At 34.1% G+C, this 27,146-nt stretch overlaps 1 protein-coding gene across 5 annotated transcripts in view; it reads left to right on the top strand.

Annotated features, from left to right (window-relative positions):
- The window catches only part of CSMD1 (CUB and Sushi multiple domains 1), a 1,148,093-nt gene that overhangs the window by 936,833 nt on the left and 184,114 nt on the right, over positions 1 to 27,146 (top strand). For all 5 annotated transcript variants that reach the window (XM_040551456.1, XM_040551454.1, XM_040551453.1 and 2 more), the window contains 6 exons: positions 5,644 to 5,835; positions 6,569 to 6,707; positions 9,975 to 10,162; positions 13,600 to 13,794; positions 22,289 to 22,405; positions 25,202 to 25,315. In XM_040551456.1, coding sequence (XP_040407390.1) covers positions 5,644 to 5,835; positions 6,569 to 6,707; positions 9,975 to 10,162; positions 13,600 to 13,794; positions 22,289 to 22,405; positions 25,202 to 25,315 — 945 coding nt within the window. The remainder of the gene's footprint in view (positions 1 to 5,643; positions 5,836 to 6,568; positions 6,708 to 9,974; positions 10,163 to 13,599; positions 13,795 to 22,288; positions 22,406 to 25,201; positions 25,316 to 27,146) is intronic.

The following is a 27,146-nucleotide window of genomic DNA, read 5'->3' as shown; positions in this document are numbered from 1 at the left end:
CCTATGTACAATGTCTTGGCTTTGATATGCCAAAATCCTTCTCAAATTTATTATGCGAGCACTTGTGTCAAAACACATGAAGCTTCTGTATCACTTGCAGTTTACAAACCTAATTCCTGAGAAGTCTTCATTACTTTTATTACTACGTGGAGTAGAAAAAATAAAGAGTCTGCAGCAAAACACTGAAGCAAATGGCTTACCAGAGGCACGGTACAAACAGTATAGATGGTGATGATTTTTTTTTTTCTTGTACAACAGATTACAGGCTAAAAAAAATGATCAAAGATGAAGTGTCCTTCAGATGAAAGATAAATTAGGCACAGGTCTAACATATTAATCACAAAGCTACAGACACACGAATGTATACAGTGGGTCATACTCTCAAAAACAGTATCCTATTGATTTTCAGTGAAGTTTTAAATTAACTGTAGAAAAATTTAGTTTGGGGGCCAAATCCAAAACAAGATCCAAATTGGCATTCTGGAAGATTATTAAATTCAAAATAGAGAAGCTTAACACAGTGGCTGCCGACATATGGAGTTCTGAAAACTCCCTAGGCACCTTTGTTTTTTTCCAGCTGCCCGTTCTTCTGGCACTTCTGATTCCATCGACTGTGCACACAAAAGCATGTCCTATGCTGAGGAGGTGAAACAGAGAGTAGGAGAGGAGAAATCTGTACAGAATGGGACTGTAAACGTGGAGTATCATGTAATTTACTGCACAGAACATATGCAAGAACTCAGAAGCAGCAATTGAGTTATTTGCCAGTTAATGGAAGTCAAATCCCCTCTCTTGCTTTTGCCATTTTATAATCATTTAGGTTGCAAAATTAATTCTTCACAATCATTTCTAAAACAGTCTAACTACATAACTTAGTTTTGACTTAGCATCCTTAAGTTATAAATGTAGTTACTGCTTTCCCTGCTTTACATCATGTATGTTTTAATTTGACACCGTTTCCCATAGTGTTCTCCTGAAGAAACTGGCTACTCGTGGGTTGGAGAGGTGTCCAGTTTGCTGGGTGAAGAGCTGGCTAGATAGCTGGGCTCAAAGAGTCATAGTGAATGGTGCCCAATCCAGTGGCAGTTGGTCGCCACCAGTGGTGTTCCACAGGGCGCAGTCTTGGGGGCCAGTTTTGCTGAACATTTTTATCAATGATCTTTGATTTTATCAAGAAAAATTTTTTCACAGAAAGAATAGTTAGGCATTTGAACGGTCTGCCCAGGGACGTGGTGGAGTCCTCATCCCTAGAAGTATTTAAGAGATGTGTGGATGTGGCAAGGGACATGGTTTAGTGATGGGACGCAGTAGGTCAGCCCTAACATTTGGACTTTATGGAAGGTCTTTTCCAACCTATATGATCCTATGATTCTATGATTCTAATTGTGTTCAGCTTCAAGTCTCTGAATTCCTCACATTTTTTACAATTTTATATGGCATTGTCATATCACAGAATGAACATGCCATTTCCCATAAGTATGTATGATGGATATTAATTGCATGGCTATATATTAGTATGTGAACTGAGAAGAAAAAAGCCTGTTATTAAATGAGATAGATAACAGAAGAGCTAGTGATTCTTAATGTCTGGATTGCTTATTAACGCATATAACATCTATACTCTTTAGACATTTTCACAATACCAAGTAAAGTGAGAACAGATTTGTAATTTTCAAGCAGTTACACTCTTGGGAATCTTGTGAAGTAAAACAACTTAGAAATGAGATGAAATGTTGAAAAGTTGACAGTCTGTCTAAATGTTCGCTTTACTAGATGACACATCAGTGCTTAAATGTCTGATGTTTTGTTTAATTAGGATCAAGTGTATTTGGCATGATGAAAAGGTTGCTGTTTTCAAATACAGAAAATAACTTCTGAGGCTGCAAGAACAAAAGTGTAAAGAGTGTTTTGGTGCTTATTAAATGCCTGCTTATTTTTAAAATTGAGAACTTTCGATGTGAGAAATGGGGACTAACAGTGAAAATAAATTTTAAAAGGCATCAGTCCTTCATGATTGGTATAGACTTGACACGGTTGAAATGGGAATAATTGTTGATTGCTGAGGTATTATTTTGCATAACCTTTTAATGAAAAAATGAAGGTAGTCAAAGATTTATTGAAAAAAAAAAAGCTAACTAATGAGATTGTCTTATGCTTATATACTTAAAAGAATTTTGCTTCTTTAACAGATAGGCACTAGTGATCCATTTTTTTTGAGCTGTTTTTGTCTGTCAAATAGTAAATAACTTCTCTGAGGTCATAGCCATGCTTTCCTTCCCTTGTGGCCAAGTATACATTTAGTAAGCTACACTAATATGGGATGTCAGGTAAATTGTCAGAGTGGTGCCTGGGGAGTGCTTACACAGTACTCATTAGCAGTAATAGCCATTACTTTAGTTCTTGAATTGATGCTTATAAATTCTGGTGGAAAAGTCTCCCACAGTCCAAAAAAATACAACAAAAAACACACTCAACACTGCCATTGTCTTTTGCTTAATTTAGAAATAGGAATGATCTCAAGGTGTATAAGGTGTGTTACTTTGGAGTGGAAACAAAGTCAAGAAATAACGAATAATAAAATGATAAACAGTCCTATATTTGTAGTATGTTAGTTATCATAATCCATGAATTTTAATATAGGGATGTTTTACAATTTTTGTGATTTGTCCAAGTGGCTACATATTTGCTAGAGTACACATAAAACCATTTTAATAAGGTTCACCTTTTCTTCCTTTTCGGTTTGTTTCTCATCTTGTTCATTCGTTCTTCAACCTTTCTCTCTACTGCAAATTTAGAACACAGTTATACTAGAGCACATTGAAAACAAAATTGTAGATAATTTCATTATTTCAGAAGATCACCTCAGGTCAATACAAATTAAGGGTTTTATTGCAAGTAATTTTCAGTAAGATTTTTATTTTCTTATTGGGCCATTATCAACTGACATTTTTGATTTCAAAGGGCTAAAAACACTAAACCCACAAAAATTATTATTTTTTTCAGGGTTGAAAAAAAAGAATTTTCCATTTGTACAATTTGGTAACTGTTTCAGTTTTTTAAATGTTTAATTGCTGTTGCTGTTTTTTTGTTTTGTTTTGTTTTTGTAGTGGTCTTGGTGTGGATGGAAGGAGTAAATGCAGCCATTAATACAGAAAATAGATTCTTTGCACATTCTGGTCACAAAGGTTGCATTGTGGTGGTAGTTTTTTTTATCAGCAGCTTTTTTATCTTTTCTTCTGGGAATGAGTTAAAAAAATCATTTTAATGAAATAATAATGTTTACTGGGATTTAAGCAGGAAAACAAAAAAGGAAATAAAAAACCAATCAAACAAACAAGCAGAGCAGGAAGCATGGACTGACTACTAACTTACATCATTTATAAGAGGTATATTCTTTGATTCCTTGATTCTAAAAAGTGCTTCAAATCCTTCAGAAAATGAAGAAAAAGAATTTAATGATGCAACCAAAGTAAATTCTAATTCTTTCCTAAAGAAAATGGATTTGAGATGTAAATTTGAGATGTAATACAATTTTAGATGACGATCACTAAATTTATGTGTCAGTGTGCAGATGTCCATGTGTGTACTACATTGTGGTCAGTGGAAATCTAGAGCTGGAATCCATTACCTGCAGACATATTCCTTTCTATTTCTCTTTCACTTGTTTTACTGGCCATTTTTTTTGGCACTGACTTACTTGCAAGTTAATTCTGATAATAAAGATTCTCAATTTGTTCTCATTCCAGCATAAACAATTGGCAATGATTGTTACAGGAGACCAAACCTCGAAAAAACGACTGCCAATTCTCAGTGGCAGCAAACTGCCCACAAACTATTTTTCTTCAGTGCTTCCGTGTTTATAATTTTGTTTGTGTTAATGTATTTGTTCATGTTGCAAAGAAAGCCTCAGTCTAATTCCAATTATATGGATACCCTATACATATTACTATTGTGTAACAGTCATAGCATTTCATTTTGTACTTTGGCTCTGTATGTGTGTTTGCTTAAAGGAGTTCCAGAGATGAGAAAAAAAATGTGAAAAAGAAAGGCCAGGATTTTTCTCAGAGTCATTCAATACTATACAATGTAGTTTGGAAGAGACTTTGCACCTCTATTTGTAGTAATAGAAGCCATACATGAAGCATAATATAATTACATTTATGTTCCTAGTGTTTTTGACCTGTAATTTGTAGTACTTTCCTATAACTTAAGTGCTTGATGTGCTACATACTGCTCAAAATACTGAAAGACATAGTCACTGCTTTCCCAGAGTGTAGGAGAATGTGCAGTCAGATATGATAGGTAATTATAACGTTAGCTTACGAACCAAGAAAGTAGTAAAAAACAGTTTTAACAATGGCATATACACTTTTAATTTACAGCATTTTATCTCTGAATCGTCCTTATTGGTCTGATAATCAGAACAAAAGTACACCTTGAAAGGACATCAAATTTAGAGTTGAGGTGGCTGTGAATCAGTTTAAGACTGAATCAACTGTCTGATGTGTGAGCGTGCAAGAAAATATACCTGGTTTATATTAGGGAAAAAAAAAAGACAACAAATTATTGTTGATATTTCACAATTTTCAAGGATTATACCTTCTGGTACAGATGAGCAGAAAGATGTGGGGGAGTAGATTTTTAAAATGTCTTTGATCTGGGTTCACAAGGTTTAAACTTAACTAAACGAAGACAGTGAAAATGGTAGAGGATCTTACCTGTAGATGCCCACCAATACCAATTGTGACACTAGGTTTTAGGCCTACCTGCTCACAGTCGTGCAAAGTTCTTTAAAAAGGACATGGTCGGGTGGAGCAATCTAGAGTCCCCTGGCTGTGTCCCCTCCAGGTCCTTGTGCACCCCCAGCCTCCTTGCTGGCAGGGCAGCAGGAGGAGCTGAAAAGTCCTTGGATCTGTGTAAACACTGCTCTGCAACAACTAATACATCGGTGTGTTATCAGCATTATTTTAAATCCAAAACCCAGCAACAAACCAGCTACTAGGAGGAAAATTAACTCTATCCCAGCCAAAACAAGGACAAAAGCAAAATCTATATACAAACTGAAGAGATTGAACATATGAGAGATGTTTTGCTTAGATTGAGTTTTAGCATACTCTGAGAAAGTTGTTGCTTGCCACTGAAAAGGGAAATACAGGACTACATAAAACTGCTATTTGATTCAGCCAGCTGGACAAACATAGCATTTGCATGCTGAAGAATATTAAGACTATAAAACAATATTATTTACATTGTGTTACTTACCCTGTTGTGTAAAAAGGCATCAAAGTGCATAAAGAAATTTGCTTTGATAACTGGCACATTAAAATGAGAAAATGAGTTACTAGCTCTTTTGGTGTATTAACAAATGAAAAAAAAATAAAAAAAGAAGAAGAAGAAAAGCTTGTGTTCATTTCCTCTCAGGCCATATTTCATACTAAGAAAACTGGCAGGAAGCCAACATAATCATGATGTATCTCAGTGGGCAAATTCTCATAGAAAAAGAGAATCAAAAAGCATTCCTGTGTTAACTAATAAGTAAATACTATTGCCTTGTTTGGAATGCACTTGTAAAAATATTGTGCTTTTATATAAAGATGTTTATTATCTGCATCTTAAAGCTTTTATTTCATGATTCCCTAACAGCTTCTATTGCATCAACCTGTAATGATCCTGGGACACCACAAAATGGCACTAGATATGGAGACAGCAGGGAGCCTGGGGATACAACCACCTTTCAATGTGACCCTGGCTATCAACTTCAAGGACAAGCTAAAATTACATGTGTACAACTGAATAACCGATTCTTCTGGCAACCGGATCCTCCTACATGCATAGGTAATTAGCTGAAATGTTATTCTCTATTTAAAATTAATACAGATCATATTTCTTGTTCAACTGGTGGGCATATGATGCTAATGCTGGAGTAATGCTCTCCGTAGAAACCAGTTATTTCATACTTATGGTCACCAACAACCACATTCTTAAGAATAACACTATTTTTGGATGTCATTTTCTCACTCTATTCTTTAAACTTTATGAATGTTTGAAATTGACAATGTCTGACAGAAATAATTAAGAGGAACTAATTATTTAAACAGCTGTAAGTTCACTCTTCTAAAGTTCAAGGTCTTGACTTTGCTCTTTGCCAGGCTCATATTACTTGAGATCACAAACTCAACCAGGGCATGTTTGTTGCTGCCCAGACTGCCTCCAGTCTTAGCCTCTTTCATGAGTTCATGCACATTGGTGAGCACCACGTCCAGTAACAACGCTTCTCCTTTGGTTAGTGTAATGCTTCTCCTCTTCCAGTATATAACAAATACTCCAATTTCATAAAGATGGGATTAAGTAACAGCAACAATAGACAGGAATTCCTATTTGACTTAATATTTTGTTCTTTTAGGAAGAGCTTTTCTTGTGCTTCTTTTGAATATGAAGAGAGCATATTTTATTTTTAGAAAATATAAGCGGGAATGTTCAAATGTTTATTTACTCCTATTTAACAGTTAACAAACACTTGTAAATTTAACATGTGACCATATTCCCATTTGTTTTTACATTGTGACAGCTGCATGTGGAGGAAACCTGACAGGCCCAGCAGGAGTTATTTTATCACCTAACTATCCACAGGCATATCCTCCTGGGAAAGAATGTGACTGGAGAATAAAAGTAAACCCCGACTTTGTCATTGCCTTGATATTCAAAAGGTACAAGTTCTAGATGAATGTCTCTGTTTAATGGGATTTTAAATGTCACGTCTCATCATCTGTTATTTCTTAAAGCTTCTAATTATATTTCATGGATGAGACCTGGAGTGTACAAATAATATGTGCTATATCATTGCTTCAAAATAACAGAAAAGTTTTAACAGAAAAAGAAAAGTGACAAGTTATATGTTACTTTTGATGTCAAATATACCAGAGCAAAAAAAAAAAGTTCTGTGACCTATGAAATAAAAAAAAAGAAAAAGAAAAAGAGCGTTAATTTGTAGAAATGCTTGATTTACATTTTTTTTAACTGTATAGTAGAGACTTGAACTGTACTGGAAGCTCTGTCTATAAGTCCTTTAAAGGTTTTTACAAATACATGTTAAATACAATTTGCTTAGAGAGCATAGGTCCAGAAAAAAAAAGTGAAAAAAAAATTTTTTTTAAAAAAGTAGTATTTTAGCCTACTCATTCAAGAGATAAATGATGTTTAGATAACGTTGGCTCATTGTTTTAAAGAAATGTTATTTATTCAACATACCATCATCAACCTATATCCGTTGTATACATTTTTAACATAAATTGAAGTTCATATAGTCATATTCATGTGTCCAGTTTATAATTTCTATTTGAATCAGGCCTATGTGATCATCTTGGCTGCTGTATGTATGGATGAAAGTGCACAATTTTTTCTTCCTTTGGTTCTGTATCCTGAACTTTATTGTTAAGCTAATGATGACGTTTCTGCTTCAGCAATGTGGAGATCAATTATGATTCTTTTAGAAAAAGATAACGGGATGTTGATAATTTTGTTGTGTAAATTTTGCACCCTTTTAAAAAAAAAAAATCTTTATTGGTTGACTGCAGTGTGCCTTCTAATAAAATATTGCAATGACATAAATGAAATAATCAAACCTGAGAGACCTGAAAATTATATAATCAATAATATGAATATTCTGTTCTTTGGGTATTTCTTCAAGTAGCGTTAAGGAACGACATTAGTTGCCCACTAATTACACTTTTGAAAATACCTCATGATAAGCAGTATATGTCTTGGACTGCCTAAATAATCAGCTCAAATGCTTCATTTCAAGTAAGATGAAAGAAACTTAGAGTTACTCAGTATTTTAATTTGTTTGTAAATTCTGTTTTAAGGAATGCAACTCTGAGTAATGTGTTGGAATTTTCAGTTCATGCTACAGTTCCAGTACATTTTACAAAAAATTGTAGTCTAGTAGTACACAGTGGGCATCCAAAGTCTTTCCTTATTTTGATATTCTGATTTCAAGACAGAAATCTTCCTTAGAATTCTGAAAGAAAAGAATTCTGAAAGAAAAGAAATCTGAAAGAAAAGATTATGCAGTTGCTTCCCAAGTTTTACCAAACTGTCTGATGTCACAGAATATTCTTGGAATATTCTCATCCTTCTCATGGCTGATGGTGATATAGGGTATTTTAAACTCTAGGTTGTGGCATTGTTAATCTTGTAAATATTTTCAGAAAGCTGAAAAAAAATGTAATACGTCTTAATGAGGAGGGGAAAAACAACATTATTATCACTATTATCTGTATATATTTATATATATGGTTATTGAACAGATAAAATTGAAATCTTTAGCTACTTTTCCGTTTTAACAAATATTATATTTGCAGTATAAATGAACCATAAAAGTAATACAGATTCATATTTAATGAAAAAGTATTTGAGTACATGTTGTTAACTTTGTACTAGATAATTAAATTGAGACAGTTCTACACATATTTTTAATGTTGGAACCCAAATAACTTAATGCACTATCACAACATCCCCCTTGATTTATATGAAATGGAAGTGCTGAAATATCTCTCTCTGCAATCCTTACAATAACTTTTTTTGATTTTTCTTTGACATCTGCAAAATCTACTTTCTTAACATACCAGTTTCTCTTCATTTTATTTAACATTTTTCATTCTCAGGCAGTATGCTACAGCTAAGTCCTGTACTATTCTCAAGGAATTGGCTTTGAGAAGACAGCAGTATGATAGGATGAGAATGTGGACCAAGAACACAGGGATGCAATATATTTTGTCAAATATGTGTTGGCTACAGAAAGATTGAAAAACGTTGCCCTATAGAATAGAATAGCACAATTTGTATTGTGCTATTTGTTCCTAGCGTATAGATTGCTATTTCTTTCCAGTCTTCTTTCCAGTCTTCTAACTCCAACTAAAAAATCTCTGTCTTAGCTAGAGTTTCAAAACATTTTTTTCTGGCTTCTCATACCTCTTGGAAATAGGGCATAACATATTTTTTATTATGTGAAGCCACTTGCGTTTGATATTACTTAGCAAACCGTCAAATGTGTGATGATGATTTCTCAGCTATTGTCCCTTTTTGTCCTACATGATTTGGAATATCTTGTGTATAACAGTACTAACTGATATAATAGAAAGACAAACACAAATCTGACCACCATACTTGCAACAAAGCAAAATATTTATTTACTCTTTCATTTTACAAAGGCAATTAGAAAGAAAAATATCCACTTAAGTCTGCTTTTTTAATGTAGTTTTACTTTTCAGATGTTTTTCTTAGTGTTCCTAATACTTCCTTTCTATCCACCTCCATATACATTTACAGTATAAAAGCCCATGGTTTTGTCTTTATATTGTCTCAGAACTCATCTCAATTATCTTCCTCTGAAGGACAGCCTATTTGTATTATCTTCATAATTGTGTTGTATAAGTATATACATGTCATAAAATATGACGTAGGTGGTTTAGTGAGTGGTAAGAATATTAATTATTCATTGTAATTTCTCATAATTCTCTGATATAATTTGGGTATGAACAAAGATAAGCTCCAGGACAGAGATCTGTCCACATGAAAGCATCTTGTTTCTCAGGTGGTGACTTTCTGTTTATAATGGGTGGAATTAATATCATGTAGTTTAGCGAACTAAAAGCTTGACTTTTAATTTAAGCTAGTTGTGATTCATCCCATCTTGAGAACAGTGTTTAAGATAGGTGGGAGTGTATGCTTCATTTTCATTTACTGTAGACAGAGCCTACACAATGGCCTTACAGTAGATCTTATGGAAAACTGAAGGTGTTTGTTTCAGTGGTAAGGAGAACTCCATCTAAAGCTCGTAAATGTTCATGTTTTAAAATACTTTTATTTCTGGAGAAGAAAATGTGTTAGGCAGAAGATTGGCAGCCACAGTCATAGTCGCGTTTAATTCATGAAAAAGAAATTAAGACTTAATTCTCTTTTTCCTTTATTTTCAGTTTCAATATGGAACCCAGTTATGATTTTCTACATATTTATGAAGGGGAAGATTCCAACAGTCCTCTAATTGGCAGTTTTCAAGGCTCACAGGCTCCTGAAAGAATAGAGAGCAGTGGTAACAGTCTGTTTCTGGCTTTTCGCAGTGATGCTTCTGTTGGAATGTCAGGATTTGCTATTGACTATAAAGGTATCGTTCTCACCATAATCTGTGGAAAAATATAAAAGGAAAAAATGTTACTTAGGGTTTATTGAGACTCAAATCTGTTTACTTCTAGATGTATTCATACTGAACTGGCAGGTACTCCTTTACATCAATGTAGGTTTTAAAAACTGTTTTCTGTAAATGTGTTGAGTAACACAGAAATCCTCTTTCATGAAATCTCTTTCACATTACTTATACACATTTTCATCTTCCAGAAAAAAAAAAAAAAAGTAACAATAGAAGATACACATCAAAAGTAGCATTTGCAAAGGAATTGTACAATAATGGAATTGTCTCACCCAATTAGAATACGTGACTGCTGATGCTTCCTTGCTGATACATACCAATACACTTTCCCTTCCACTTTGTTGTTGAATCTACATACACATTTCTGAATTACTACTGCAGGAGACCCTTTGCATTTTTGTTTTCAGGGGAGAAAAGGAGAGAAAAGGTGGGGGGAAGTAGGGGGCTAATGGTATATATTACTAAGCAGAGAATGGGTTATATTTTCTTTTTATTAAAGATACACACACATCCACACACTTTAAAAGATGGTTTGTTTTCTGGTCTAGATGCTGTCTCTGGCTTGATTGTTATCTCTGCTCAGATTTATCAAGCTGTTTCTCAGAAGCAGAGTTGCAGCCTCAGCTTCTTATTCTTGACAATGGAAGTAATGGAAGTAAACAACGTAACTTACATGTAAAGAATTGTGATGGTTTTACTCAGCTGGGCAGCTGAGTCCCACTAGGACCACTCTCTCACTCCCCCTCTTCAAAGTGAAAGGGGGAGAAAATATTATGCAAAGGGCTCAAGGGTTGAGATAGGGACAGGGAGATCACTCACCTGTTATCGTCATGGGCAAAACAGACTTAACATAGGGAGATTAATGTAATTTATTGCCTATTACTAACAACCTAAAGCAATGAGAAACAAAGGAAAGAAACTAAAAACACCCTCCCCCTCATCCACCCTCTTGTACCTCCTCCCCTGAGCAGCACAAGGGAACGGGAAATGGGGGCTGTGGTCAGTCCCTGACGCTTTGTCTCCACTGCTCCTTCACGGTCACTCTCTGTCCCTGCTCCACATGAGGTCCCTCCCACGGGATGCGGTCCTTCCCGAACTGAGCCTGCGGGGGCTGTCCACAGGCAGCAGCTCTTCAAGAACTGCTCCCACATGGCTCCGTACCACTGGGTCCATCCCCCGGGAGCAAACTGCTCCAGCACAGGTCCCCCACATGTGGGCGGCAGCTCCCCCCAGACCCCCTGCTCCTGCGTGGGCTCCTCTCCACGGGCTGCAGCTCCGGCCCGGGGCCTGCTCCTGTGGGGGCTCTCCATGGTCCGCAGCCTCCTGCAGGCCACATCCACCTGCTCCAGCGGGGGCTCCTCCACGGGCTGCAGCGTGGAGATCTGCTCCCTGTGGGACCCATGGGCTGCAGGGGGACAGCCTGCTCCACCAGGGGCCTCTCCACAGGTCACAGGGGAACTGCTGCTGCGTTCTGGAGCACCTCCTGCCCTCCTTCTGCACTGACCTTGCAGGGCTGTTTCTTACTCCTCACCCTCCCAGCTGCTGTTGTGCAGCAGGTTTTTTTCTTCCCCTTTCTTCAGTCTGCTCTCCTAGAGGTCCACCCAGCGTTGCTTCCTGGCTCAGCTCTGGCCAGCAGCGGGTCCCTTTTGGAGCTGGCTGGAGCTGGCTCTGATCTGACATGGGGCAGCTGCTGGGCTCTGCTCACAGAGGCCACCCCTGCAGCCCCCTGCTACCAAAGCATTGCCACATAAACCCAATACAAGAATGTAAGAAAAAAAATATCAAAAGAGAATAGAGGTATTGTGTCAATGAAGTAGAGGGAGGTTTAAAAGAACTATTACATCATTCTTATATTTATTCTGCATCTTTCATCCAGCATCACACGTTATTCTACATGTTGGCATGGCTTTTCTTCCCAAAGTAATTGTCATTTCAATTATCAAAATGTAGTCTCTTCATTCCTATCTGAAAAAATACAAAAAAAAAAAATAAAATAAGGGAAAACCATTAGTTTGGGATGTTTGCTTCAAGGAAAAAAATGGGAAGTTGAGCAGAACTTAATAAGGAGATAAAAGATGATCTCTACAAATGTTCAACTACACTAAGTAATTATGTTTTAACTTTATTTTCTGTTCTCAGCATATGCTGGTATATGTACCTCTATGCAACTGTAAGTTAAATGAAATATAAAAAATATATAGGAGCGGAACAGCATATTTTGAAAAGTTATGTTCAATATGAAGTTTGTGCCTAGTAATTCAATACTATAATTATGCTATTTAATATTTTATATAAAAAATATTTGCATTTCTGCTTATTGACAGCAAGTTTCACTTTCTGATAATTTCCCTTGAGTGTTTCATTAAAATACATGCTTTATTAACATTTAATAAGGGAAGGAGCCATGGAGTAAAATTTGACTATGAACTTGACTCCAGAATTTTTCAATAAAAAATCTTAGCCTCCCATTTATATTAGGTGTGTACTTCCCTCCTAAAGAGTTCAAATATTTAGCAAAATATTATTTAAAAAAATTATGTAACATTTTTTTCATAAATTGTAAAGTAACTGAGTTGTATTTAAGCCTTTTTTAAGAAAAAAAAAAGTATGACATAGCTATCAACTGTATAATATTTAGTTTTCATATCCTTTTTATAAAGAATGTTCTACCCCTTAATCCCACCTGTTTGAAGATCATCTCAATCACATTCTTTAAACAAAGTCATTTCTAATGTACATTATTTCTCCCTTCCCTGTTCTTTGTATTTTAACTTGCCATATGTTATGAGTGAAATCCCACTGTTGTTAAAATCAATGTCAAGACTCACTTTGATTTAAAGATTTCATACCACTTAGCTCATGGCAGAAAATAACTGCTGTGGTTATATCATTAGACTTCAAGCTCCAGTTGTTAGATCTTCTTAAGTATGAAACATAAAGTAGCAATACATTTTTAAGTTATTTCATAATATGGCAGCTTTCTAACCAGAAGTTATTGAGTACTGAGAATGATGTTTGGTTAAAAAAGACAGTAGTGTTAAGTTGTAGTTTCTAGAAATCAGCTTTTCTTCTACATTACTAGACTTCATTGAAATCATTCATCCTGTGGGCATTTCTACTAAGAAAAGGTAGAAAGAAAATGTTGCAGGTTAGGTCTTCTCTGTATAATTTCCTTGGCCAGAAAAACTAATTTAATGCAAACATCCATGATCTTGTAAACATAGAGAAACAAGAAAAATATTTTAATTATCTGGTGAAAAAATGTAAACTGACTAGAAAAAAAAAAACACACTGAAGGTTGTTTTCAGTGTTTGATATATATATATATATATATATATTTATTTTTTTTTTTAAGTTAAAAGTGCATATGGATTTACTTCCATTCATTTTAACAGAAAAGCCACGGGAAGCTTGTTTTGATCCTGGAAACATCATGAATGGGACAAGAATTGGAACAGACTTTAAGCTTGGTTCAACTATTACTTACCAGTGTGACTCTGGATATAAAATTATTGATCCTTCAACTATAACGTGTGTAATTGGTGCAGATGGAAAGCCAGCATGGAACAGAGCATTGCCGTCTTGTAATGGTATGTGCTATTATCTTACCAATTCCCCTGTCCCCCCGGGAATGCCTGATTATATGTTTTTCTGTGTTTTAGGACATGGTATAATGGCACATGCAGAAAATACCTGGGGAACACAATTATGAAAGTGTTGGTGGTTATGTGGAATAGAGGTAGACAGACCTTTAAGATTCATTCATGGTGTCCTTCCAGCCCAGGTCTGGAACCTAGGCTTTGTCTTGAAGACAGCTAGTGGTAAAGAGAACAGCATATTAAACAATATGTCATCAGATAATTTGTTAAATTTCAGTCAATTTGAGTCTACAAATTTCTCTAAATACCTGATACTGATTATTTCTAGGTTTGACTGCAACTACATCGTATTAAATACAAAGAGAGAACTACTGAACAGGGTTATATATTGGAAAGGTTTTAGCTACAATATTCTGCCAGTACTTTCTTGACTTGTTTTATATTTAGAGGAAAATAAACCTGGATTATCAAGCAGAAAGAATAAAAGGTCTCCTTAGTCCTATTTTTAATTTAATATACTAGAAAAAGGTTTCATAGGAACTCTGTACACTACAGGTATGCTTAAAAATTATACTTGTATCAGATATGTCTATGAATAGATTAAATTATAAAATAAGAGGTATGTTGTTTTTTTTAATAAAAACACACAAAATCCACTTTTTTACCTCTTTTGATTGATATTAATCAGCTTCATTATGCCAACTAAAACTGAACTTATGCAAGTCAGTAAGTGATTTAAATTACAAGAAATAACGTGTTTATCCTGTTATAACACAATTCCTGACAAATGACAATTAGTCTAAGCAACATTTCTGCATACTTTCCTTTCTGACAGTTTATCCTTTACTGTAGGAAAACTGAAAGCTATACAAAATGCATTCTGTTCCCTTTCATGTCTATCTGAAAGATGAGTTGAATACAGTAGGTTAAAAATACAGAAGAATGTAATTGTCTATTTATGAATATACGTTTATTTTGGAACATTGATCAGAACTCTTAGAATATTTTTTTTTTCAGAGATGTTCCTCCAAGATTTTAATTTTCAAGACTGTAATGTAGACAAGATTATATTTTCAGAGGAGGTGAATGACCTGCTAGGAATTTTCTAATCCTGGTTGGATTTGGTCTTATCTATTTCACTGTCTTCTGTCAATAACAGTTCAAAGAAGACAGTGAAAAGGGGAACACAAGTGGGTTTATTCTGCTTTGCAGATATTCCTAATAAATCTGCTTCATTTATAATTGGAAAATATATTTGATTCTCCGTTATAATGTGGAAAGTATTTTTAAAATAAAGACAAAGAGGAATTATTAGTTTTTCTCAGGATTATGCAAAACTACCGGTACCTGATGTGGATTAATCCCTGTAGGCAGCTAAGCACCACAAAGCTGTTTGCTTACTCTAGGGAAGGGAATCGGAAGAGTAAAAGTGAGAAAACTCATGGGCTGAAACATGGACAGTTTAACAGGTAAAGCAATAGCTGCGTCTGGAAGTAAAGTAAAATAAGGAATTCATTCACTACTTCCCATCAGCAGGCAGATGTTTAGCCATTTCCAAGAATGCAGGGCTTCATAACACATAACAGTTACTTGGAAAGACAAACACCACAATTCCAAACATCCTTCCTCTCCTCCTTTCCCCCCCAGCTTTTATTGCTGAGCAATAAACATTATATGGTGTGGAATATCCCTTTGGTCAATTGGAGTCAGCTGTCCTGGCTGTGTCCCCTCCCAGCTTCTCATGCAAACCCAGTCTCCTCACTGGCAGGGCTGCATGAAAAATGGCTTTTGGGAAGGCTTTGATGCTGTATAAACACTGTTCAGCAATAGCTAAAACATCATCGTGTTGTCAAGGCTGTTTTGGTCACAAATCCAAATCATAGCATGATATGAGCTACTACAAAGAAAATTAACCCTGTCCCAGCCAAAACCTATACAATACGGAGAGGTGTACTCCGAAACATGTAGTCCTGCAGTCTGTGTTGTACAGAGCAGGTCAGATAAAGAGGAGTAGTTGTAGTTTCTGTCAAATTGTATTTAACAATGTTTTCCTTCTGAGTTTTTTAGAATTATGCCTAAATATAGTATCAGAATTTTCAAGAATGAGTGAAAGAGAATTTATTGCTATGAAATGTCATTGATGTGAGTGAAACTGACCGCAGTCATACAAGCTACAGTTAGCAGTTTGTGTTTGGCAGGTCAGTTCCTACTTTACGAACATGTTCACATCATGTAAATAAACAAATCAGGATGATGACATCATGTAAATAAACAAATCAGCCTGATGGAATTAATATTACAAACCTACACCACACTTTCAGTTTTTCTCCCTCTCTCTCTTTTTTTTTTTTTTTTTCTTTTTGGTGCCGGAATGCTGACAACAGCTTGAGGGTTTTTTTTCTGTGCCTTTTTTTCAAATGCAGATGGAATACTTATACATACACACATATACACACAGAGTATACACACAGAGACAGATATATAGATATACATGTACATCCATACACACACATACAGAACCTAATTTAAGATGCAGACAGAATTATGGACTATGCTGATTTAAGGATGTCATGGTTTCAGCTGTGATGGAGTTAAATTTCTTCACAGTACTCAGTCTTTTACTGTCTGAAAACTTGCTCAAGGTGTGCTGTGTTTCATTGTTCATGTCATTAACACAGATGTTAAGCAACATTGGCCCCGGTATCAATCCCTGGAGGTATACCACTAGTAACTGGTCTCCAAATGGACTTTTTGCCCCTGGTCACACTCTGGGCCTGACTGTTAAGTCAGTTTTCAATCCACCTCACTGTCCACTATCTAACCCATGCTTTGTCAGCTTGACTATGAGGATGTTATGGCAGACAGTGTCCAAAGCGTTACTGAAATCGAGGTAAACAACATCCACTTCTCTCCCCTCATACAGGCTAGTCACCTCTCTGTACAAGGCCATCATGTTGGTTAAGCATGATTTCCCCATTGTAAATCCCTGTTGGGTATTCCTGATTGCCTTGTTCTACATGTGTGTAGAAATTGGTATCCAAGATCAGTTACTCCATTGTCTTCCCAGAGACTGAGGTGAGACTTACCAATCTGTAGTTCCCTGAATAGTTCTTCTTGCCCTTCTTGAATATGAGTGACATTTACTCTCTTCCAGTCTTTGGAAACTTCTTCTGATTTTCATGATGTTTCAAAGATAATTTAGAGTGGCCTTCCAATGACATCAGCCTCAGGACTTGTGGGAGCAATCTGTCAGGCTTGATGGACTTAGGTTTGTCCAGTTTAAGTGCTCCCTAACCTGGTCTTCCACTACTGAGGATAAGCCTTCTTTGCGCCAGACTTTCCTTACGGTCTCAGAAGGAGATCTGGGATTTCTGAAGTTTTGTCTTACTGGTAAAGACTGAGGCAAAGAAGGCATTACGTGCCTAGGCTTTCCTTTGTTCTTTTTCACCAGGTCACCTGCCCCATTCAGCAATAAGCCTGCATTTTCCCTAGTCTTCAATTTCCTGTTAATGTACTTTTAGAACCCGTTTTTGTTGACCTTCAGATACCTTGTCAGATTCAACTCCAAGTGGACCTTGTCTGTCATAACCCCATTCCTGCACAACTGGACAGTGCATTTCTTTCCACAGCCATAAACTGAGATGCAAATAAAAAAGCAGAAGCAGATTCCAACCCCCCCCCTCCAAAAAAAAAAAAAAGGAGAAAGTGCATCGGGCTTGAATAGCATTTATGTTACGGAAGAATGGAATCCTAACAGCACAAACAAATACTAATATTTAAGCAAAGCCATAATGTGTATTAGAAATTAACCCAAAACATAAAATACAAAATAATCATTTTATTTAACCAAGCAAAATCAATTGCCTCTATGGTCAAATATAATACCATGTTAGTCTGACTAACATGGATGCAAGAGATACCAAACAGGTTACCAGCAAAATAAAGTTTTATATCCCTTTTCTTTACCATATCACATAGAGGACAGGACAAAGGAAGGAAATGTCTCCATCAGCTACAAACAAATGTAATATTCACTCATGACAAATCATATTATTGTTTTTATTTTGGTTGATTAAAAATTTAATCGTATAACCTCAGGCAGCCTAACAACATTTTATAATATGCCTGATTTTTAAAAGTATATGCATTCTTCAATCTAAAATCAACACAGAAGAGGAATTAGGATGGACTTTTTTTCCCCCCTCAGAGGTTCTTGGTTCGGTAACCTTTTTTTTAAACAGAGTTGCAAGAAAAATAGCAAGTGTTTCTTCCCTCCATGCGGTGAATATTTGGAGCACCCATAACAGCAGGATGAATTGTTTTACTTATTAAAAGTGCAGAATGAAGCTTTTGCTGTGACATTACAATAGTTTAGTTTTAATACCTTATGAAAGCACACTTGCAGAACAACAACATCTTGTATAACTTAAGCAGTTATGAAATGGTAATAAACCACTGAATTGTAGTGTAGAACTAAAATTAATGACCTGTGCTTCACCTTGTAAACTGGAATACTTTTCTTATTTTGGGAGCTGTAGAATCTTTGACACAAAATTAAAATTTAAATTTTAAAAGCAACATTAGTTTTCCTTAATTTTTAAAGCAGAATAAATCTTATTTCTTAAACAGTAATTTGCTATTAAAATAATATATTTAATTATAACACTGTATAAAATATGAAATTAAAAATTAAAGGAAACGTTCTTTTGAATCCTCTATTTTTACACCCAGAAATAAAGTTCCAGAATGGACAGACAGAGCTCCTAAAAATTATGTATTTTGACAAAATAGAGAGCAGTGACTCATACAGCATTCATTTTGAGGATCATACCATAGATAATTAAAAATTTAAAATTTTACAGAACATTATTTTTCAACCAAATTAAATATTTCAGCACTTAACTGACAATAACTAATATATATAACTTTCTTTTGATTTGTTAGAATTGTTTTATATTTATTCAATATAAATACTGAAGCAAGAGATAGAGGATGAATTAGTTATCCATAGCTCTGAGACATCACTTAAATTTTCTGCCTCAGTGATTATAATTCTTATTCCAAGATGACAATTAATGCGTTGCAATGTCTATTCTAAATTTGCTTGTTGTATCTATTCTAAGTAACACTGTATGTCCAAAGAAGCAGAAATTACTAAGTGAAAGATTAGATACGTTGATGCTGTTAAATCTGAGTAAAACTGTAAACTAGAAAACATGCTTGTGGAAGTACTTTAAGTCTATTTGTCTAGTACGTTTTCCTGTGTGTACCATTTTAAAACACATGCTCTTATGACTGAAGTTAAGGTGACTCAAGAAAACTGAATATAAGAGATTTTTAAGCAGCCCACAGGAGCTTAACTTTTCTCAGAAAATTAATATGAGGTAAGAGTCTTCCATCTGTATCTTTGAAAAAATAACCAGCACCAAATTGCATCAAAGAGTATTGTAAATTTGTAGTATTAATATTTTTAAACTGTGCTAAAAAGGGAGAATTTCTATACTAAATTGAATTGATTACTCTAAAGACAATGGAAAGGAGTTTAGTTAAGCATACTGGAAGCAAGATTTTTAAATAGTTGTTTCACCGTCAAGTTATCAGAAGTTATAAGGAGTAACAAAGGCATATATGAAAAAAAAAAAAAAAAGCCAGGAATGTATAAAGATTTTCTTTCTGATTTGAGCTCAGTCTTGCATGTAAGGTAAGGTAAGAATTGCAATGGCTTAGATCATAACCAAAACTCTGGAAACTAAAATGACTGTGAGGGAAAGCACAAGACACAGGTGTAGCAGCCATGTAAATGATATTTTTAAAAAATCAAGGATGGTCACAAATAATGTGAAATGATTAGTCATGATTAGTGATATAAGAAAGAAAATATAATTTTTGGAAAAAAAAAAAACATATAGAAGCTAGTAAATGCAATCAACGTGTTTGATCTCTGATAAAGTGAAACAAAAATTTCCTTTCTATAGCAACTTAAAGATGAGAATGTCCAAAGCATACTGTAGGAATGAACAGCCACAGTATGAGAAAACCCTGATCATCACTATATGGCATTCTGTCAGAGACCTAAATAGATTATTTTGTTAACAAAGTTATAACTTAATGAAAGTAAATACTTTGAAATTTTCTGTCTATTGTTGTAACTTCAGATCTGAAAAATAATGTTTATTCAGTCCAGTATGAAACAGAAGTGATAATCACTGAATTAGACCTAATAATACATAGCAAATATAAATATACATATATATAGACTGCAAAGTCATTGCATGGATAGGGATTAAAAGGTCTTTACCCTCAGTAAGGCAAAGAACACAAGAAAAATGAAAAAGATTACAAAACTCTGTTGCCTTTCTCTAAAACACAAAAGCAAAAGTAAAAAAAAAAAACCACAAAAGGAAACAATGTATGTTAGAAATGTAAATTCTGAAGTTGAATTACAAAGCTGTTTCCATGAAATAATTAATAAATCTTTGGAGTTTATTTCAAAAAGGTATTTTTAAATCTTAGCAGGCACAAAAATGGTTTATGGAGTTGTAAAATAACTGTTTAATAAAATAGGCATGGCTGACATGAACAGAAATTGTCCAGAATGTCAACATTTGAACATTGCAAGGTTTGAAGCATGAAAAATGTAAAATAATCTAAAATAAGTATTGTATAGGAAATCCTAAAAACTTCTGAAAATTATCTGCTTTTTTAAAAAATCAATTGCTCTGAATAAGTGAATTCAAGTTTATTTCTTCTTTTTTTGTTGTTTTTTTAAGATAGTATTTTACTGGTAGACATGATGAAAACAAATTTCATACAAAGCTAGGTAACAGTAAGTGAGAGAATACTTATTCTATAGGTAAAACTGAGAGTTCTATTTAGGATAAGCTTGAATGCCATATCACTGCGCTGGTAAAGTTTACAGCTTTAATTTTCAAGAGAACTTTTCTTGTATCTTTTTTAGCCAAAGCACTCAGAGGCTTTCCTTCCAGGACAGATACATTACAAATATGCTATCACAGATACTATCGAAGTTATTCTTTAGAAATATATTTTAAAATAGGAAAGCACATTTTAGAAGAGTACATTTCTTAAGACTCCATAACTTTGGAATTTGTTTTAAATTAAGCATAATTATATACTTTATATACTTTTTACTATATATATTATACACTTTTCATTCCAGTGAAATGTTCATGACTTGAGAATTTAATCCTGCGTCTTTGTGGCTTAGGTTTTGGTATCCTCAAATCAAGAAAAAAAAAAATAAAGACTTTAAATTCATGGCATAAACTGATTTCTTGTGATACCTGACTTTTACCTATTCAGCCTATTAATAGACTAAACTTCCCATCTTCTATCTATCATTACACTGGATTTTTGAATAATTCATATAAGCAGCTAAAAGAAGATACATTTGTAGTATTAATTGCTGCCTGAATTTAAACTTGCAGAAATATTTCAAGAGTGATTTTAAAACCCACTTGCTGCCAGGGAGCAGAAGGAGCAGGTCTGCTACATGAAGGTGGTTAAGTTGGGAGCTGAGGGTGAACAAAGCGCAGGCAGTGCCCTCACTGGCTAGGCACAGTCCCACTGCAAGACCCAAGTGAGCAGAGCCATGGTCTCTAACATTGATAGCTCCAGACCAGCGAGCTTGTTAGTCTACCTGAAACCCCAGGTAGACCTCAGAGCTGCTTTCCAAGCAGTTGCTAAAATGTGATCTGTTGTATGGAAGATTCACAGAGGAGAATAACGTTGGTTTACTTTGTTCTTTATAATAGAAAGTATTTATTTACATCATGCAATAATCTTTTCCTTGCTTAAAAACAAAAGTAGCTGTAAAGAGTTTGTCTTACTCTTTCTGTTTAGTTTTACAGAGGAAATAACAGAATAATTTTTTAAATGTATTATCTGTGTGCTCTTCTGATAATCATCTGGGAAGTTAGAAAAAACAAGGCAATTTAAGCATATGTTCACAAAGTACGGCATTCTGTGCAGGGTGCAGTTAACATATCTACATATTTCTCTGAGACGCAAGTTAACTGCATACCGGCACTTATATATGCACTAGTAATCACTACCATATCTTGAAGCTTTTTTTTTATATATAGATAGGTAGATATAGATATATATGTCTATAGATAAAGACAGATAGATATACATATAAGTTGGGAAAACAAAACAGAACAGAACAGAAGAAAACAAAAACCACAACACTTAAATTCTGTTTACAGCTTCTTTCAACTAATTTGTACTTCCAGTCCTATACAAATACTTGTAGTCAGGTAAAACTCTCATAGTCCAATTTTAAGTGGTTTTAATAAAAATTACATCCTTGGAAAGAACCATTAGATCTGTCTCTGTAGGAAAACAAACAAGGACTAAAGCACTAAACTATCATTTTGTGGTACAGGTTTTCATCATCAGACTGAACTGACGCAGATAGGAGTAGCTACAATTCATACAACACTTCTTTCTGTTTTGATTCCAGCACCATGTGGAGGACAGTATACTGGATCAGAGGGAGTGGTTTTATCACCAAGCTATCCTCATAATTACACTGCTGGACAGACGTGCCATTATTCAATAACTGTACCTAAAGAATTTGGTAAGAATTTATTCTTTTGACTTATCAATCATTAATCATAGTTCTACTGTTCAAATGTCCTTTACGTGGAATAGTGACCTTGGATTTTCAATATATTGCAAATTGCTTATCAAAAATAAATGGTTCTCAGCACAGAAATTGATTCTAGGATTTTCATCTTTTACACCTCCCTAGGGTGATCAACAGACTTCAGCTAAGCAGTCTGTGTCCACAAATACATTTGCACAGTAGATACTCGTTAGAGCTATGGTTAAATAATAAGCAAATAAATTATATTTTAGATCGTGTTCTATTTCAAAAACCACATTTTGGTATCATATAAAAGTTACTTATTAATGTTTTAGGGATGGGAATAACACAAATCCTTGAGATTTGTATTACAGTAAAGTTTAAAATGTTCTTTATTCTTTATTGTAGTTTTGACTTTTCTATAAGTGAAAGTGAAATTTGATTGAGTGTAATTCTTTTTCCTACTCAAATTGTATAGGATACAAGAAATAGCTGGTAGAGCAAGAAAGATGCTGGAACATGCAAAAGGAATCAATCAAATCATTCAGAGTGATTAGATACCTGGGACAGCAGTTACAGTTAAATGCTATTAGAGCTTTACAGAGAGACATATTTATCCAATTACAGTCTTTATTACACAATATTGTTCACCAGAATTCATGATCAAGATCATGTGAAGTATCTCTAGGCTCATATCAGTAGTTTTGAAGTACTTTAAAGTAATTACATTGATTTGATTTATTTATTTATTTTTGCATAACTATTGTATTGAATTATTGAATGTTATCACAATTTAGGTTTTAATAAGTAATGCACAACATTTAGTATTTTATTAATGTTATTTTAAAAGTACACAACCCTTTCACCAGTCAACTAAACAAATAAATCTTTTTATTCTTATTTGCTAGAAATAAGCTGACACAAGTTGAATCTGTAGCTAACATTTAAAATGCTTGTCATACACCTAACAAAATAATTTCTCTCTGTTTATTATTATATAATTTCATAACAGTACTGACTTGAAGAGGGCTTGACCAAAAACTCACTTGAGTTTACTGGCAAGAGATACAACTTAAAAAAATCCTTTTTCATTTGTGAGACTTTTTTGTTAAATATGTAAAAGGTATAATTTTACCTGTTTTAATAGAATTTGGTATTGAAGAGCACTGTGATAACTTTACTTCTAGTTGATGACAGTTGGCACAGAGGATGTCTTTGCAGCAGTGAAGACTAACTGCACGTTGGTCTGCATTAGCAAGGATGTAGCCTGCAAGTTAAGGGTAATGTTTTTTCCCTCTTAGCTTCACAAAGTAGTATCTGGGAACTACATCTATAGTTTTATGTCTCCAAAGTACAGGACACAGGGTGCTAAAATAGAACAAGTGCAACAGTGAGGCTGCACACAGTAGCCAGAAAAGCTGAAGGAAGGAGTTTCAGCCTGCAGAAGATAAGTGAAGGAGGAGTGTGCAGTGAAAGAACAAGAGGTAGTAGTCACAAGTTGCAGCATAACAAATTCCATCTGGACATAAGGTGGCATCCCTGCCTATGGCAAGGGGGTTGGAGTTAGATGGTCTTTAAGGCCCCTTCCAACCCGAGCCATTCTATGGTTCTGATTCTCTAATATGGAAAACATTCTTCACCATGACAACGGTTATGTACAGGTAGCTCAGAGAATTTTGCATTCTTAATTCTTGTCAGTTTTCAACACTTTCTCAGGAAAGATCTCAGCAACATGATCTAACTTCAAAGTTAGCCCTGCTTTTAAAAATAAGGAGACTGGACTACACAATTTGTTTTTTAAAAAAAGTTAAGTAAATAAGAAATTTACAAAATGTTAGAAAATACTGGCTGATACAAGGTGTACAGAAAATCATATGTAAGTCCTGCATCAGAGATCTGTGGTTTGTATAAAGGATCTGGAATAGGAATAATTTTAAAACAGATTCCTCCTTTACCAATAAAATATATGTGGCTTGAGTAATGAAGTATTATTCTTATTGACTTGATTTTACTAGTTTATTACTTCATGTTTGTATTGCTAACTGATACTTGAATTCAGTGAACCATTTGATATTTACCAATTATACATGTTCTATAATTAAATGATTTATTTTTAATACACTTTAATTACCTACAGCTAAAGTGCAAATTAAGTGTAGCAATATATCAAAATAGAAATGAATTGATGTTTTTATTACTTGGTCAGTTTTCATATTTTTGTGATAAAATAAGAACCAATGAAAAGATACAAAAGTAGCCAAATCAGTAAATTTAAAACATTTTCCTCAGCCTGTCTGGATGAGTCACTAATCATGTGTGCCAGCAGATGCTCCCTGATGGTTGCTAGGGTTGGTAGTGAAATTTTGGTGAACAAAATCCTTTTTAGATATTCTATTTTCTTATTTCATACATAGTTATGCAATAAAGAACAAGAAGACTTGTTTGACTAGAGAGCATGCTTTTGGGGAAAGACTGATTTGGTTTTGTTTTTAATTAAAAATTAAAAATAAATACTGAAATGCACATCAGACTCTTGATACTGACTAAATTCAATTTTGTTTTATCATGGTAGACAATAAATTAAGCTTCTCTTCCTTCCTGAAATTTGGAAACAATTCATAGAGGAATCCACTGGTAGCTAAGACAAGCAAAAACAGCATTAAATATTAATGATACCATTAAATTTGTTTTTTAAAAAACAGATTCTTGTTTTAGCTGCTTTTTATTCTTTTTCCTTTTTTGTTTCCTCTCTCTCACACTCTTATTTATTTATTTATTTAAATGTAGTTGTGTTTGGACAATTTGCCTATTTCCAGACAGCTTTGAATGATGTGGCAGAATTATTTGATGGAGAAAACTCTCAGGCTAGACTTCTTAGTTCACTGTCTGGATCCCACTCAGGTAAGGAATAAAGAAAACAAGTATATATTTCTTACACAGTTCAGTATGGAAAAAAAGAATTCATGAGACATTCTGAATTTCATTTGGAAATATAAAAATAAAATCACTAGATCAGGTTACCAAGGGAAATAGAAGACCAAATCTTTGAAACAAGACATTCTTCTGGAACATATGGTTTTGGAAAGAACAAATCACTTGGATGAGTGGAGAAATAATTGAATGAAATTCTCTGATCTTTATGTAAGAGGGCAGATTGGATGGTATAATTATCTTCTCTGCCCCTAAACTCTGTGAATTACACATCTACATTTTCTGAATGTCTAATTTAAACACAAATTGCTTGTATTCACAAAATGCAATTATCTGTATGCAAACATGCACTTAGACTAAAAGCAGACCAGCTGTTACATTCAGGTAACTATAGCAAAGTGTTGACCCTGTGAAATGATAATTAAACTTATATGGATTCCTGCATGGCCAGAATCTCCAGTCTATGCATATATAATGACTATATTCATCTCAAGTGGATAATATAAAAATATTTCTTCAGCTCTGTGTGTTTTGTCATACAGTCCTAGTATTTAGCAAAGTTTATATGCAATTTTAAGATTTTTTCAGTCCAGGGCTTTTCGTTGCTACTTGGTTTTCACTGTAAGTAACTGAAGAAATGCTTGTTGTTAAAGAAATATAACATTCAATGTATAGAAAATAATTTATTATTTGAAAATTTCAACTCATTGTTTTCATATGGTGAATCCTTGCTATTTGTCTCATGAGTTCATGAATTTATTTTAAAAATCATTTAACCATTGGCAAAAATTCAGCAACAAAAACAATATTTGCTTTTTTTTTTTTTTAACAAAATAAGAGACAACTCATCTAGGCAGCCAATTTTACTGCATCACACGTAATGAAAAGTAAAAATTAATGTATATTTTCAGAGAAGACATTTTAAAATAATTGTAGATAATTTAAACTTGTGATTTTTACTTATTCCATGTGACATATCTGATTTACATTGGTTTAGAATAGGATTCTGTTAGGTAGGATCACTAGAGTTGCAAAAACACAAAACTAATCTAAGTAAAAGAATTATCAATCCTATTTAGTCAGTTATCTGATATCTTTTAAATTAATACATCATTCATTTCACTAGAATTTCCTAAAATCTGTGTTGATATAATCCAATGAGAATAAAAACAGTTGTCATTTTGAGTCACATCCTTGCAGTATAAAAGTACTCCAGTAATGTATGTAGTGATTCATTACTGAGCTTTTAGTGTTACTGTGGATAGATACTTCAGGGAAGGAGATGAACAAAGTATATTAAACATTCTTATTAATCCTTCAGTCTATAACTGAAATTTGAAATACTATTAGAAATTTAATAAGGTGTGGCCATATATTTTATTGAAGCATCTATATAAAAAGGTCAGATCCATTCTCTCTCCTTTCAGTTTTAGTTTTGAAATGATAAACATCACATAAATATCCATAGTAACACTTTTATAATATTTTTCATTGTTTAATGTGTTTTGCAAAGCAAGGTAAAGCTGTCAGTTACAGAAAATTTGACCAAAAATTCTTTTAAAGATTTTGGCCCCAAATGGTAATAGCAGTCCCCAGACAAATAGTTCATTGGAGGTCTAATTCCAAGAGCGGCAATAAGTGTAAGAATATGTTGGATCATGAAGTCTTTTTAATCTGACCAATTTTCAAATCTCCAATGTTAAATTTCATTTTATACATTGTGATTTACATTTTCCTTAACTGTAGAGGAAAACATAAAACTGTATTTTAACAGTGATTTGATTACATACTTAAGAGTTGC

This window comes from Cygnus olor, chromosome 3 (genome assembly GCF_009769625.2).
Source record: "Cygnus olor isolate bCygOlo1 chromosome 3, bCygOlo1.pri.v2, whole genome shotgun sequence".
Lineage (NCBI taxonomy): Eukaryota > Metazoa > Chordata > Aves > Anseriformes > Anatidae > Cygnus > Cygnus olor.
Note: the sequence above shows the minus strand (reverse complement) of the source record. Positions and strands in the feature narration are given on the sequence as shown.